Source organism: Echinops telfairi, unplaced genomic scaffold, assembly GCF_000313985.2.
Source record: "Echinops telfairi isolate 266 unplaced genomic scaffold, ASM31398v2 ScPeMD7_7469;HRSCAF=8507_1, whole genome shotgun sequence".
Taxonomy (NCBI): Eukaryota; Metazoa; Chordata; class Mammalia; order Afrosoricida; family Tenrecidae; genus Echinops; species Echinops telfairi.
Window position 1 is genome coordinate 28,502,686 of NW_022111373.1, and position 15,258 is coordinate 28,517,943.

Genomic DNA, 15,258 nt, shown 5'->3' on the forward strand with positions numbered 1-15,258 from the left:
AAGATCCTTACAACTGGACTAATAGGTAGCATCATAATAAATGGAGAAACAGTAAAGTTGCCAAAGATTTAGTTTGGCCTTCAACCAATGCAGTGTTCAAGAGCTCAAACAACGCATTGCATGGTGTAAATGTTCTGCAAGAAACTTCTTTAGAGTGTTGAAAAGCATAGAGGTTACTTTGAAGACTAAGGTACAACTGATCCAAGCATGATATTTTCAGTTGTCTTATATGCATGTGAAAGTTGGACACTGAATAAGGAAGGCCAAAAAAGAATTAATGTGTTTGAATTATGCTGCTGATGAAGAAGATTAAAAGTACCATGGACTGCCCAAAGGACAAACAGATGTGTCTTGGAAGAAGTACAGCAAGAATGGTCCTTAGAGGTAAGGATGGTGATGTTTGTCTCATGTTCTTTGGATATATTAGCAGCAGAGATCAGTCCCTAGAAAAGACATCAGGACATCATATTTGGTAAAAAGAGGAAGGCCCTTGACCAGATGGATTGGCAAAGTGGTTACAACGATGGGTTCAACCATGAGAACAATTGTGAGGATGGCACAGGACCGTGTTTTGCCCTGTTGTTCTTGGTGTCACCAGCTCAATGGCACCTAACAATAATCCACATTTTCCAGCAGTGTGATCATAGGCAAATTGTTGTCATAGTCGGTTACAGCGAGTCAGTTCTGCCTCATAGTGACGCTATATCCAGCAGAAAGCAACACTGCCTGCTCCTGTGCCATCCTCCCCATGTCTTACGTTTGAGCCCATTGTTGAAGCCCTGGTGTCAGTCCACCTTGTCAAAGGCCTTCTTCTTCTTTGCTGCTTCTTCTGAGCAAAGTGCTCAATTTAATCACTCAAATTAATCCTCAATTTCCTCTTCAATAAAATGGACATAAAACCCACCTTAAAGGAACCCTGGGAACTTCTGGGCCTGGAGTTGGGCCATTAACCACAAGGTCACCAGCAGCTCTGCAAGAAAGATGGCTTTCCACTCCTGTGAAGATTTATAGCCTCTGAAACCCAGTGCCAGTTCAACTCTGTCCCTTAGGGTCGCTATGAACCCCTCCCTTACAGAGTTGTCTGGAGGACAGAATGAAGTAGTAGATGAAAGTGCTTACTTAGCACAGAACCTGGTAATGACAGGTGCTCAATAGATGTTTACTTTTATTTAATAAAAATTTAATGTATAAGGTAGTGTGTCAGCCACTCTTCTAGGTGTTATTTTTTTTTAAATAATGAAACCCTATAATAATCCTCTGTGGTAAATACTATTATTATCCTCACCTTACAGATTTTAAAAACTGGGGTAGAGCAATCTTAAAAGCTAGCAAAAGGCAAAGATGGGGTTAGAATTAGGTTTGTTCCCAGAACTAAAGTCCCAGGCTAAACTGCTTCTCTCCTACATTGATTTATGTGGTACCACTGGAGATCAGCCCCCTAGGGGAAAAACAGCTCTTCCTCGCTCCCTCTTTGCTTTCCCAGGGCTCAACTTCCGCAGAAATGAAGGGCTCATGCCGCCTAAAGCGCTTTCCAGCGCTGGCAGTGTGTTCCTAAACTGCCCGCGCGGAAACCGCACCAGGAGGCCACGCCCCTCCTCCGGGCTCCGCCCCCGTACGCCAACGGCACGCCTGCCACGCTACTTACACTGGCCCCGCCCCTTGTCCGAGGCTGTGGTGGAGGATGAACAGACGGCTTGAGGGCTTCCACGTACACACTCCAACGCCTCCCCCCTCCCCTACAGAGAGCACATCCGGGTCAAGGAAGCAGGTGCCTCACGCCCCGCCCCCTTTCCAGAAACACTCGTCCCCACTTCCGGCCGCCTCGGACCCTTTCCGCTTGCTCTCTGCCGGCTTTATCTTCGCGGTTCTAGTGGTTCCCGGCCCTCTACCCGGACCCCCTGCACGACCCTCCTCCCATCCCGGTAGCTCTCTCTTCATCCCAGTCTCCTGGGGACGCGGAGCGGCTCTGCCCATTCTGCGGTGCGTTCTCTGCAGGGAGGCCCAGACTCAGGCCTGTCGCGCGCGGTGACTGCCGCGCATACCTGACCCCGCGTCTCCCAGCAGCTTCGTGGAGGCCGCCGCCGCCGCCGCCGCCTCGGGATGTCGGGGTTAGGGTCCGCGCACCGCTTGGCGGTCGCCGCGGGCCGTTGGTGGGGCTGCAGACTGCTAGCGTTGCTGCTGCTGGTTCCGGGGCCCGGCGGAGCCTCTGAGATCACCTTCGAACTGCCCGACAACGCCAAGCAGTGCTTCTACGAGGACATCACACAGGGCACCAAGTGCACCCTCGAGTTCCAGGTACCACGGGCTTTCGGGCTAGATCTGCAGCCTGCGGGCTAACTCACCTGATGGTTTTCCCTCTTCTTTGGCAGGTTCAAGAAACACCTCTAGGGAGCGAATAGTAACAGGATTCTTGTTTTTCCCCTGTTCTAAACATGTAAGGCCGAGTACTACGATATATTAATCCCAGAAATGCTTCCCCTAGCTGTGACATTTCTTATGTTCTCAGATAACCTTTATTGGCAAGCCCATCGAACTACCTTTAAAAGATTCTGCTTTGAAAAAGTTTCACCTGCTCTGTGGTGCCCAATGTCGACTTCCCACACCTGACCCACACCTCCATCTGAATCAGCTTTAACTTAATGACAGCCCTAACTCCGCTGCTTGATAGTTTTTGCATTGAGTTTAGGATTATTGGTTAATAATCTCTCCGAAATGGGTGGACTCCCACATCAGAATGACCAACTGCTGTAAAACTGTCATGATGAATGAGAGGCCCTTTTGGCCCTAGAGATTCTGTGGAAGGGAAACCTTATGTAACAGAATATAGTTTCTTAAATTATCTAGAGAAAGCTTTACTCATCTCTATTTGTTGGAAAACCCTTGTGACACATTTCAGAAGCTACTGAGTGCTAGGTACTGGTGCTAGAGCACTGAGCACAGCAGATAAGGTGGCTGCCATAATTCTTGATTCTCCTCCCGCTCCATCCGTTTCTTAATTAGTATTTGCTCATTCATTGAAACTGCTTTGAGAGCAGAAAATTGATATGTGACCTGGGCTTAGGAATCCATGAAGACTTCCTTCAAGAAGTGGTTTTAAGCTGCACTTTGAAGGATGGGTTATAAATACTTTGGCAAGGGGCAAGAAAGAATGGCCTTTGCAAAGACCCTATAGCAAGAATGAACATGGAATGTGAGGTGCTTAGAGAGATCCTGCCATAAGGTTGGAGAATAAGGAGCCAGGTGGAAGGTGAGGACTGGAAGTCAGCAGGGATTTTTATTCCTGATCTGATCAGAGTATTTCAATAAGTAAGTTCTGTGGCACCATGCTGCAGAGTGGAGGTAGGAGACTAGTTGGGCTGGTGTGATCTAGGCAAGAAATAAATTATAGTAGCCCAAACTAAAATGTTAGCAAAGGGAAAGGAGAAAATGAAATGATTGAGGGGAGTTTAGTAGGAACTGTAAACAGATAATGGTGACCATTTGCTTACACTACAGGCTCTATACCATAGGTTCCCAACTTATTGGGCCTACTGTCCTGTTTTCAGAAAAAACATTACTCAGCGCCGTGCCCTGTTGGCAATTAAAAACTTTCGTACTGTAGTCCATAATCCAGGATAAAGTGCAGGTATCTTGCTTTTGCAGTCCCACTGGTTAGTTCTGTGTGCCCCCACTCCCCATTCTGTATTGCCCACTTTGGGAAACACTGCTCTATAATATGTGAAAGAGGGAAAGTTAAGGATGACCTCCAGCTTTCTAGTCAATTCCAACTGAGTCAAGAGGGAGTAGAACTGCCCCATAGGGTTCCCAAGGTGTAGAACTGAATGAAGCACATTGCACATCTTTCTTCTCCGGAGTGGTTGGTGGGTTAGGGTTAGCCACAGAACATTTAGGCACAGTACCACCAAGGCTCCATCCAATGTGAATTGAGACAATATAATGTTAATTGCAGTGTCATATATTGACAATGCAACAATAAAGGTGCACAGCCAGTATAGTGTTCTCAGGGACAGTAAGGATTGTCAGAGAAATTTTAAATGAAAAACAGATGTTGGAGCTGCATTTGGAAGGCGGAATAGACATTGCACTCTACTCTGGAGGAGCTTTCTGAAAACTCACTGGATACCATGTAGCTTTTACAGAAGATCTACATTCAAGTCTGTTTTCTCGCTAACTGAAAGAAAAACGAAGAGATTTTTAACTTTTATGATAAAAGATAAAAGCAAAACTAGCAGCGAGTGCTTGTTTTCGCAGCCAGTGTTTGAAGAGATGATGCTTTGGGGGACAGCTAAGTTACTTGGCATACATAGTCCAGAGACAGCGTTCCACATCCCACTTGGATAAGCTTGAGTGAGGTCTTAAACCCTTCAAGCAGTCATCGTGGAGGCCACTTGGTCTGCCCCCAATGGAGTAAAGAAGAGTGAAGAATAGCAAAGACTCAGAAAACAATCCAACGTACTGTTGGACCCTAAGACCAGACAAACTAGATAGTGCTCACCTACCACAACCCAGGCCTCTGATTGAGATCACAGGAGAAGGCCTTAGATAGCATGGCAGAAAAATGTACAAAATTCAAAATCATAAAAAATCCAAACTTAACCGTTCTTGATAGAGACTGGCAGAACTGCTTAGACCAGCAGTTCTCAACCTGTGGGGTGCGACCCCTTTGGGGGTTGAGTGACCCTTTCACAGGGGTCACCCTATTCATAACAGTATTAAAATTACAGTTATGAAGTAGCAATGAAAATGATTTTATGGTTGGGGGTTCACCACAACATGAGGAACTGTATTAAAGGGTTGCGACATTAAGGAAGGTTGAGAACCACTGCCTTAGACTGTGGCCCTTAGACACACTTCAAGCCTGGACTGAACCCATCCTGGAGTTCATCTTTCAGCCAAACAATAGGCAGAACTATAAAGTGAACAATAACACGAGGAACATAATCCTCAGAACCATCAACCATCCGAGACCAAACAGGCAGCATCATCCCAAAAAACAGGTTCAGAAGGTGAGAAGAGGCAAAAAAGGATGAATGGAAACCCTGGGAAGAAGTAAAAAGAGTGATGTTATGTTAAGGGGATTGCTACTCCAGGGAGGAAGTGGAAAGTGTTCTGTAAATTCTTTAATGGAAAATTTAATGTACTCTGCAAACTTGCATCCAAACCACAATTAAAAAGTAGTAAATAGCTTAGGTTGCAAATTTTCGTGCACACATATTCACTTAAAGGAGGCTGCCTGCACTCACCCTTAGAATCACCCCATACAGTGAGAATAGTGTCCCTGAGCTCCCACCATGGGAACTACTCGGCATCATGCCACCATAGGTTTGAACATGTCTGTGAACATTTTATGTTAGTGAAGTTTTAGGTTTTATGTGTTACTTAGTTTGGTTTGGTGGAGTTAATTTTGGGGTCTGGGAAGTCTCAATTTTCCCCCCATATGAATGAATGCTAATTGTTTCTTTGTTTTAATACATTTCACTTTGTGAAAGGTTTTATAGGAATGCTCTACTTTCGGACAGCAGAGGAAATCAGTCTTATATTTTCAATAAGCTGTGGATTTGTAAGCATTGCTATCTTGGTCTTGTTCTTTAGCAAGCAGATGCTTGTTTAACAGCCACTGTTAGTATAATTGTTAGGCAATGACATATTAAAAGAACTTCTGGTAGTCTGGTGTGTTTTGGGAATACAGATTGAGCAAGGGTATGAATAAAAGATCCTGTGGATATGAGAGGAGGTACAATGAAATGTTAGTGTACTGCTAACAGTTTTTCTGTAAGCCAAAGGTAATTTTAAAAAGGTTTTAAGCAAATGCAGTGGTTCTTCATTGGGTGTGGGACGAGGGAGGGCAATATTTGGAGAGACTTGGATAGACGAGGAGGCGAGGAGTTTGCTACTGGCATCTAGTAGCCCAAGGCATGGATGTTGGACAACATGCCACAATGTACATGACAGCATAGCCCCCTGCAGCAAAAAAATGGGGCCCGAAAATGGGACTAGTGCTGAGGTTGGGAAACCCTGGGTTAGAGAAGAGATTGAGAAGACCTGTTAGGTAGCTCTAGAGGTAGTCTGTTTGGGTTGTAGATTAGGAATGGAGAGAATTTGAAAAAAGCAATAAGATCAAGTAGAGATTTATGCGATCAAGTGAAAAAATAGGAACACTTGGTTTGGGATGATCTCCACTTTCTAGCTTTGGTGGCCACGTAGGGTGTAAAAGGTATCACTCACTGAAGGTGACCTGATTTAAAGTTTGGTGAGAGAAATGGGATGGTGATCAGTTCTCCTTCTTTTCAGATGTGTATGTACACATTTGATTTTTCAAAGCAGAATAATGTTTAGGAACAGTCAAGTATAAAAAGTTGAGTTTATCAAAATGATGTCATTTTCACCTGAAACAAAGGCCATTTGGTTTTGGGGGAAATGTATAAATGCCCAATTGTTAAGATAGTACATTTTATGCAAAACAATACATCTATGCTTAAATATCGGCATATTTTACAGTTTCCCAAGTGAACGATCGTTTCATTTAAATACCAAAATCTCATGACATAGTTTCATTATTCATCGTATCTTTTAAGTTGTCAAAGTTTGAAGTTTGATCTCTGTTTTACTGATCTAAAATGTTAAACCTTCTCGACCCAGAGGGTTCAAGCTTAAAAATGCCGATTTGTACCACTTAATCTCAAGGGGGTGGGAACATAAGCTCACTGCTTCTTCCATATCATTTCTTTCTAGGATGGATATACATACCTTCTTCTCCTTTCTTCCTACTCAGTTCTTTGTTATAGAGGTCACTCTCTTCCCTTGCTTTCTATTACCTTGGGAAAAATCTCTCCTTCCCCATTCTTCTTTAGTGCAACCCAAATGGCCAAATTGTAACTGATTTTGCATAAACTAAAATCAAAACTGTTGCTATTGAGTCCATTTTGACTCATAGTGACCCTATAGGACAAAGTAGAATTACCCCTTAGGGTTTCAAGTCTGTAAATCTTCACAGAGGCAGACAGCCTCATTCTCCTCAGATGGGACTAATGGATCTGACCACCTTGCTTGGCAGAGTGCTTTAAGTACTGTGCCATCAGAGGACCTTTGATTATTCATGGCCTTTGAAAATAGCTCTGAAATATCCCTTGGTCCCAGTTTACATACCCCTAGTTTTCCTATCACAGTTGTCATTAGGTGCCCTCAAGTAGTATGCAAAACAGCGCCAAGTTCTGTGCCACCTTCACGGCCATCACTGTGTTTGAGCACCTTGTTGCAGACACTTTGTCAGTCCATCTTGTTGAGGGGCTTCCTCGTTTCTGGTGACCCTCTGCTTTTCCAACCATGCTGTCCTTCCCCTGGGACCGACCTCTCCCGACAACATGCCCAAAGTACACGAGACAAAGTCTCCCCATCTTCACTTCTAAGGCACAATCTGGCTGTACTTTTCCAAGACATGTGTCTTTGTTCTTCCGGCAGTCCATGGTGTATTTATTCTTTGCCACCAGATAATTAAAATGTATCTCTTCCTATCCAATCTTCCGTGTTAATTGTCCAACTTCCACTTGCTAGTGAGATGATTGAAAATGCTTTGGATTGAGTCAGGCACACCTTAGTCTTTAAAGTGACATTTTTCCTTGAACGGTTTAAATAAGTCTTGTAGCAGATGTGCCCAATGTAATATGCTTTTTAATTTACAATTTTTGTTTCCCTGACCATTAATTGTGGATCTGAGTAAAAGGGAGGATTTTTGAAAGCTTCAAACTTCCCTGTGCTTATTACGATGTTGCTTTTTGGTCCAGATGTGAGGATCTTGTTTTATGTTCAGATGTAATCCATACTCAAGACTTTGTTCTTCATTAGAAATGCTGCCAGTCCTCTTCACTTTCAGTAAGTGAGGTTGTGCATCTGCTCTACAGGCTGTTAATGAGTCTTTCTCCAAACTAAAGGGGGCATTATGCATAGAGTCCCGCGTCTTGGATTATTTGCTCAGCATACTAATTGGAGAACTATGGGGGCAAGATACAACCTTGATGCACAGTTTTCCCGATTAGAAACTCAGGTACCCCATCTGTTCAAATGGCTGGCTATTGGTCTATGCACAAGTTTCTCTTGAGCACTGTCAACTATTCTGGAATTCCATTTCTTCACAGTGTTTTCTGTAACTTGTGAGGATCCACACAATTGAATATCTTTGCATAGTCACCAAAGCACAGAGTCAACATCAATCTGGTATTCTTTGCTTTCAGTGAAGATACATCTGACACCAGCCATGATAATCCCTTGTGTTCCATGTGCTATTCTGAATCCAGTTTGAATTTCTAGCAGTTCCCAACTTATGTTTTGGTGCTATGTGCCAACAAGTCAGTTCCAACTCATAGTGACCCTCTGTAAAATAGAAGGAAACATTGCCTGGTCCAGCACTGCCCTTACAATGGTTGCTGTGTTTGAGCCCATTGTTGCAGCCATGGTGTCATTCCATCTCTTTGATGGTTCACTGACTGACCTTCTGGTTCACCAGGCATGATATCCTCTGCTAGGAATGGCGCTCTCTTGATAGTGTCCAAGTCTCTCCATCTTTGCTTCTGAGGAATATTCTGTCTGTACCACTTCTAGGACAAATTTGTTTATTGCCCTGTCAGTGCATGGTCTATTCCATATTTTCATCAACACTGTTAATTCAAATGTATCAAATTATTTTTCGGTCTTCCTTATTCATTGTCCAGCTTTCAGATGCATATGAGATGATTGAAAACACCATGGTTTGGGTCAAGTGAACCTTAGTCCTGAAAATGTCATCTGTGCTCTTCAATAGTCTAAAGAGATCATGCATATTTTCCTAATGCAATATATTCTCTGTAAGGCTATAAATCTCTACAGAAGCAGACAGCAGCATCTTTCTCCCTTGGAGTAGCTGGTGGGCTCAAACCACCAGTCTTTCTGATAGTAGATAAACACTTAACGACTGCACCACCAGTTTGTGGGTGTTGTTTTTTGTTTTCATGGAACATAACAGTTAATTGGCCTAATAACATGTTTGGAGCTTCTGCTCTACCTCCTAGTTCATAGTGCTGAGGTCTAAATTGTAAGAGCCCACCTGGGGTACAATAATTGGTCTCGAGTCTCCTAGAACAACAAAGGAGGAAGGAGAATGAGGAGTAGGCAGAGGGAAATGTGTGACTAATTGCCTCTATGAACAACTACTGCTTTACCATAAGACCAGAACAACTGATGGTGTCCAGCTACCATTACTGACCATCGTGATCAAGGATTCCATAGAATCCTGACCAAAAAGAGGGAAATGTGAAATCGAATTTCAAATTATCATGGACTGCCATCTTCCTGGAGCCATGAAGATTAGTAAACCCCTGACACCATTGTGTAATATTTAAACCTTAAACCAAAATTATCCCCTGAAGTCTTTTAATACTCAAACAGTAGTTTGGCTAAACTAGTTTAAAATGTCTGCCTTGTGAGCATTATGCCCTTTTAAGAACTATCTGTATGAGATTAAATTGTCAATAGCAACTAGAAAAAAGAGGTAAGATTGTTAGGAACAGTGCATTAATGTCCGTGGGGAGGGACAACTATGAGAAATGTGAGAATGATTCCATAACTCAATGAATGTAATAAATATCATTGAAAGGTACATGTAGACACTTTAATTGGTGTGTGTTTTGCTGTGTATACTCTCAACAACAAATACATTTATTAGAAAACAATCTCTTTGTATTTGGCATTAAAATGAGCTTCCATTCTATGATGGAAATATGCATGGATGTTATGCCCTGGACTGACAGGCTTTACTGCTTCACTGCACTCTCACACGTCTGCTTGGATGGTTGGAGTAGGAAACTAGAAGAGAAAACTAGAAAATTTTCTGGAAAGAAATTATTACCTGATGATAAGCTTAGTTCTTAAAAATATGACTTTGCCATTCAAGTTCTGCCTTTCTTACTAGATGAGTAAACTAAAGGAAAGTTACTTATAACAGCCTCAGTTTCCCAATCTGTCAGAGGAGGGGGGGGACCCTTTCCTGTAGGATCATCGGGATAAAATTAGCTTTTACACTAACAAGCATGGTTGTTTGGCTGGTTAACAGTAAATTAATATGTCCTTACTCCTTTAATGAGGAAACTTGATTCTGTAAAGCTGTAGAAGGGTAAAGTAGAAATTCAAAGGGGCTTCTAAATGTTTGTGGGAAAATGGAATTAAAAGGTAATGGTATTTTCTCACCAACTTTTTAGCCCCCTCATGTATATCCCATGTGATTTTTTTTAATGTGAAATTGCCCATGAGAGTAAACATCCATTACTAACTATAGCTCTGTTTATAGGAAACCTCGCTAATTCCTCAGACTTGTTAGTTACCACTGTGTCTCTTCATTGTTGTTTGTCTTTTTCTAGGTGATCACTGGAGGTCACTATGATGTAGATTGTCGATTAGAAGATCCTGATGGTAACGTGTTATACAAGGAGATGAAGAAACAGTATGATAGTTTTACCTTCACAGCCACCAAAAATGGGACATACAAATTTTGCTTCAGCAATGAGTTTTCTACTTTTACACACAAAACCGTATATTTTGATTTTCAAGTTGGAGAAGATCCACCTTTGTTTCCTAGTGAGAATCGAGTCAGTGCTCTTACACAGGTAAATATGACATCAGTAGTATAATGTTGGAGGGTTAAAGGAAAAAGATTTTATCATGCATGAATTCACTGATGACCATGGGATTGTCTTGAAATCTATTCTCTATTACTCTCAATCTGGTAGAGTAAGCATTTTGCAGTGAATTTCAGATTTTTATAGTGAAAATCAATGGTAAAGGACTTCGTGAACGTGTAGTAAGAAGCCTTAAATAGAATATCATTAAAGTAGAAGCATCAATAGGCAAAGGAAATTTAGGAAGGCTAATTAGTTACAAGTCAATCATTGAAAAACTTTTTCTGTAATTTGTGAAGGAATATTGCTGCCTTACTATAACCTCTATAACAGTGGTTCTCCACCTTCCTAATGCTGTGACCCTTTAATACAGTTCTTCATGTTATGGTGACCCCCCAATCATAAAATTATTTTCATAACTGTAATTTTGCTACTGTTATGCATCGGGTGGCCCCTGTGAACGGGTCATTTGACCCCCAAAGGGGTCGCGACCCACTGGTTGAGAGCCACTGCTCCATAACCTTGTGGAGAGGAGAAAGAATCACGTCATCATCAGCCCAGGCTAATCCTATGAGAAAGAGGTCAGGCATACCTCCACTCTCCATGCCCTATGACTTCAGCCATCCCACAGCACTCTTATTTCACTGTTGAGTTTGGTAATCCATCGGAATGACCACATAGAACTCATTGACCATGGTTACAACTTAGTGGTTTATTAAGGAGGCACCTGGGTACAACTAAGCATCTGTATCAGGAAGCAAGTAGGCAAAGTCTGGAGCACATCCCCTCCCTACTTCAGTGTAGGACAGTTCTTATAAGTCCTTTGTCATGCAAGCATGTAGGCCCTTCTATCAAGCTTACCCCTTGAGAACAAGCTCCTCCCTTTTGACCTGTGCCCTGCTTGATCAAGTGTTACTAAGCTTTTTTACTAAGTTTTACCAGTGAGTTCTCAAAGGCACCCCACTCTGCCAGCCAGCTTCTGCATAAAGGTGCTCAACTTTCTCACTGTGGGGGTTGGAAGGCCCTCTGTAGCCACCTTGCCCTGTGGTCTGGGAAGCCCATCACCATCTTGCACCAATCACCTGGTTCTGCTTCTGCCATTTCCCTACCACACTTATTCCTGCTGCTTTTCCCACCTAGCACCTTCGTAGCTCTATTAGTCAGTCTTCTGGGTCTAGGAGGTTCTCAGGGCAGGAGCCCTGGATCCAAAAGACATGCTCCAATCCTAGCTCTGCTTCATGATATTAGGTGAAGTCCTTTGGGGTTGGTTCATTTTAAGCCTAGCAGGATGGCAAACTGAACAATCCCTTCATTATGGTCCCATATTCCTAATTTGCTTGGTTCTTCCAATACCAGGCTTCTGTGCACTTCATTTATAGTATTAGGCTATCCAATCCTTATGGAGACCTATAAGTCCCTTATTTGCATCATTCTACTCATTCCTTCTATGGATATCACAGTGCCATAGCTAGCAGCTCAAAACGCGTCATTGAGTTGTTTCCAACATGTAAGGCAGGATAAGAACTACCTCTGGGTTTCTGAGCTGGTAGATCTTTACAGGAAGAGAAAGCCTCATCTTTCTATAGAACAGCTTGTGGTTTGAAACTGCTGACCCCTGTGCTTAGCAGCCCTAATGAATAATCCACTACTCCACCAGGACTTCCCATAGTAGAAAGGCCATATCAAAGTAGCATATTGCACCACACCTACCATAGAAGACTGGTTTTAACTGGAAGCAAAGATTTTGCCTTAATTTATATATGTAAATATACTGCAAATTAGTCTTAATACCAGTATTTAGTGCTATTCAAGATACTGTTTTAACAACATATGCCTTAAGGTAGACTATCGAAGATTAATTGCTAATGATCTAATAAAGATAGTTGAAGTTAAATCAGGTCTTATTTTGTGGAAGTCTTTGAAAAAAACTTAAAGTCAGTGCTCACATGATAAGAGCTACTTTATTTCTAGTTCAAGTACAATATGAGCTGTTATATTTAAAAGATTTCATAAGACATCAAAAATAATTTATCATCTGCCTCTTAAAATCTTGAACTTGTGTTTGTTTTAAAATTTCCTCTTGTCTTTTGGCTGAGTCATGTGGTTTTCCAGGACTAGGATGTATAACTCATTCCACTCTGTCATCGGTTGATGCCAATGCATAGCAACCCTATAGGACAGGGTAGAACTGTGAGCTTCTGAGACTGTAACTGTTTTCCAGAGTAGAAAGCTCTGTCTTTCTCCCATAGAGTGGGACCTTGTAGATTGCAGCCCAACTCAACCACTATGCCACCAGGGTTTTAAGAGCCTTTTTAATAAGTGTTTGTAAGGTGTGTTCAGATGCTCTTTCATTTAGAAATATTCTGTTTATTTTAGGATCTTGTGAGAAAGCCTTTGCTTTGTAGAATGCTTTTTGTCCGAGGCCACTGTCTTATATGTATTCCTTCATGAATTGTAACTTTTTTAAGGCTGTAAAAAGGATTCAGTCGGCACACATGACCATGTGTGTGTCTTCTGACAAAGTCCTTAGATCTACCAGTTTACAAAAATGCAGTAATAGAGGAACCCCATAGAGAATATACCAGTGAGAAATATTACACAACAAATGACCTTTCTTCAACAAGTTAGTAGCAAAGAAGGAAGAGAACATAAAGATTAAAGAAATGATAATCAGCTAAGTGATTCTGTTGACCTTGTGTAAATTCTGATTTTGGAAACAACTTTGGAGACATGGAGAAATTTGAATATTAACTCTAACAGCTGACATTAAGGAATTTAAAAATTATTTTAGGTGTGATAGTGCTGTTGGGGTTATGATTTTTGAGTGTTCTCTTTCAGAAATAAATAAATAAATACATAAATAGACCCGAAATGATAAAATATCTGGGATTTGTTTTAATATAACTAGTGGCAAGGAAAATAGATGGAGAATAATATATGAAAGCTTCAAAAACCTTATAGAAAAATTAATCTTTTCCCACATACTTTTTGATGTTCCTTATAGAAGAAACAAAATTAAACCAAAAATCAAGCCTGTTGCTTTTAAGTTGATTACAGCTCCTGATGGCACTGTATGCCCAGAGAGGAGCTCCACAGGAAGACTTCTTGACTTTGATCTCACAGAAACAGATTGCCGTCCTTCCTGACGTGCTGCTGCTGGCTGGGTTCAAGCAACCGGCCTTTGGGTTGGAATCCAGTCAGTGCTCACCATTTGCACCTCCCAGGGACTTGAAACAAGATTTAGCCATAAGGTGGAACCTGTTGATATCAGAGTTCATTGTGCTCTGAGTACATATGAGTACTTTAACTTTAAAAGAACTGAAGTATCATATCTCAAAAACTGTATGAATCTCAAATTTCGGTTGATTTGTATCTACTGTACTCCATTAATTCTTGGCCTATATATCCCAGGGAGAGGTTTCAAGGAGACTTAAACATTCTGAAAATAACAGGCCAGTCACTAGTCCTGCCTCCTAACAAAACAAAGGCAGCGTATTCCCAAGTGGGATTATAAACACAGTCAAAGACGTTAAATTTACAACACGTATTTGCAGGGAATTGAATTCAATTCATCTTGAGTACATTGACTGGGAATGGCACCTGGGTCTCCCAAATGGAAGGGGAGAACTTTATTATTGGCCCGTGTTGTTCGCTGCTCTGGAGTAATTTCCAGCTCGGGGTGACCCTGCATGTGAGAGGAAAACTGTGAGCCTAGATTTTCAGTGGCTGGGTTATTGGACAGGTTTCCAGCCCTCTCTGGTGGACTCAACCTTTGAACCTTTTTGTTATCAAATGAACCTACTAACGATTTTACACTTCGTAGGCCCCATTGCCAGGTTAACTCCTGGATAAGGGAATGAGATAGTTTAATATATCAATTAGTAGATCAGCTTAGTAGAATGTAAATCAAAAGATGAATTTACTAGATAGATTGTACCAAAAGTATTAAGGTGACCATTAAGGAAGCTAACCAAGTGTTTTTCTTTAGATGGAATCTGCCTGTGTTTCAATTCATGAAGCGCTGAAGTCTGTCATCGACTATCAGACTCATTTCCGACTGAGAGAAGCTCAAGGCCGAAGCCGAGCAGAAGATCTAAATACAAGAGTGGCCTATTGGTCAGTAGGAGAAGCCCTCATTCTTTTGGTGGTTAGCATAGGGCAGGTGTTTCTTCTGAAAAGCTTTTTCTCAGATAAAAGAACCACCACAACTCGTGTTGGATCATAACTACATTTTGAGAATTGATGCACTATTGCCACTGTAATATTGCTGTCCTCTAGTTGATTTTAAATACCCAAGAACTTAATATTGGCAACATTTTAAAAATCTTACTCATATACTTGTTGGGGATACATATAATGTGCATCCCTAAACTGTGGAAAGGACACCTTTTTGTTTGTTTGTTTGTTTGTTTTGTAAAGGTGGAAAAAATTTGGAATTTATTTTGGGGTATTCGTGTTAAATATTCAACACCAACGATCTACTCTTTTTTGGTTGTTTATATTTACTCTTCTCACAACAAAATACTAAACGTTGATATTTTTATTTCCTTTTAACCATTTAAAACTACTTTTTCTTATAAGTAATTGATATTTTAAAAACCTTAGATTTCTAGAC

The 15,258-nt window shown here is 41.5% G+C and overlaps 1 protein-coding gene across 1 annotated transcript; it reads left to right on the forward strand.

Annotated features, from left to right (window-relative positions):
• Window positions 1-1,792: 1,792 nt before the first annotated feature.
• On the forward strand, window positions 1,793-15,045 carry TMED7 (transmembrane p24 trafficking protein 7). Its single transcript, XM_004706575.4, has 3 exons — window positions 1,793-2,295; window positions 10,386-10,631; window positions 14,632-15,045. The coding sequence occupies exons 1-3, from the start codon at window positions 2,101-2,103 to the stop codon at window positions 14,866-14,868; spliced, it is 678 nt and encodes a 225-aa protein (XP_004706632.1). The 5' UTR covers window positions 1,793-2,100; the 3' UTR covers window positions 14,869-15,045.
• Window positions 15,046-15,258: the final 213 nt, after the last annotated feature.

Coding starts and splice junctions, on each gene's coding strand:
- TMED7 (XM_004706575.4), top strand. CDS start 2,101: ATGTCGGGGTTAGGGTCCGCGCACCGCTTGGCGGTCGCCGCGGGCCGT. Junction 2,296..10,385: donor AGTGCACCCTCGAGTTCCAG/GTACCACGGGCT, acceptor GTCTTTTTCTAG/GTGATCACTGGAGGTCACTA. Junction 10,632..14,631: donor GAGTCAGTGCTCTTACACAG/GTAAATATGACA, acceptor GTTTTTCTTTAG/ATGGAATCTGCCTGTGTTTC.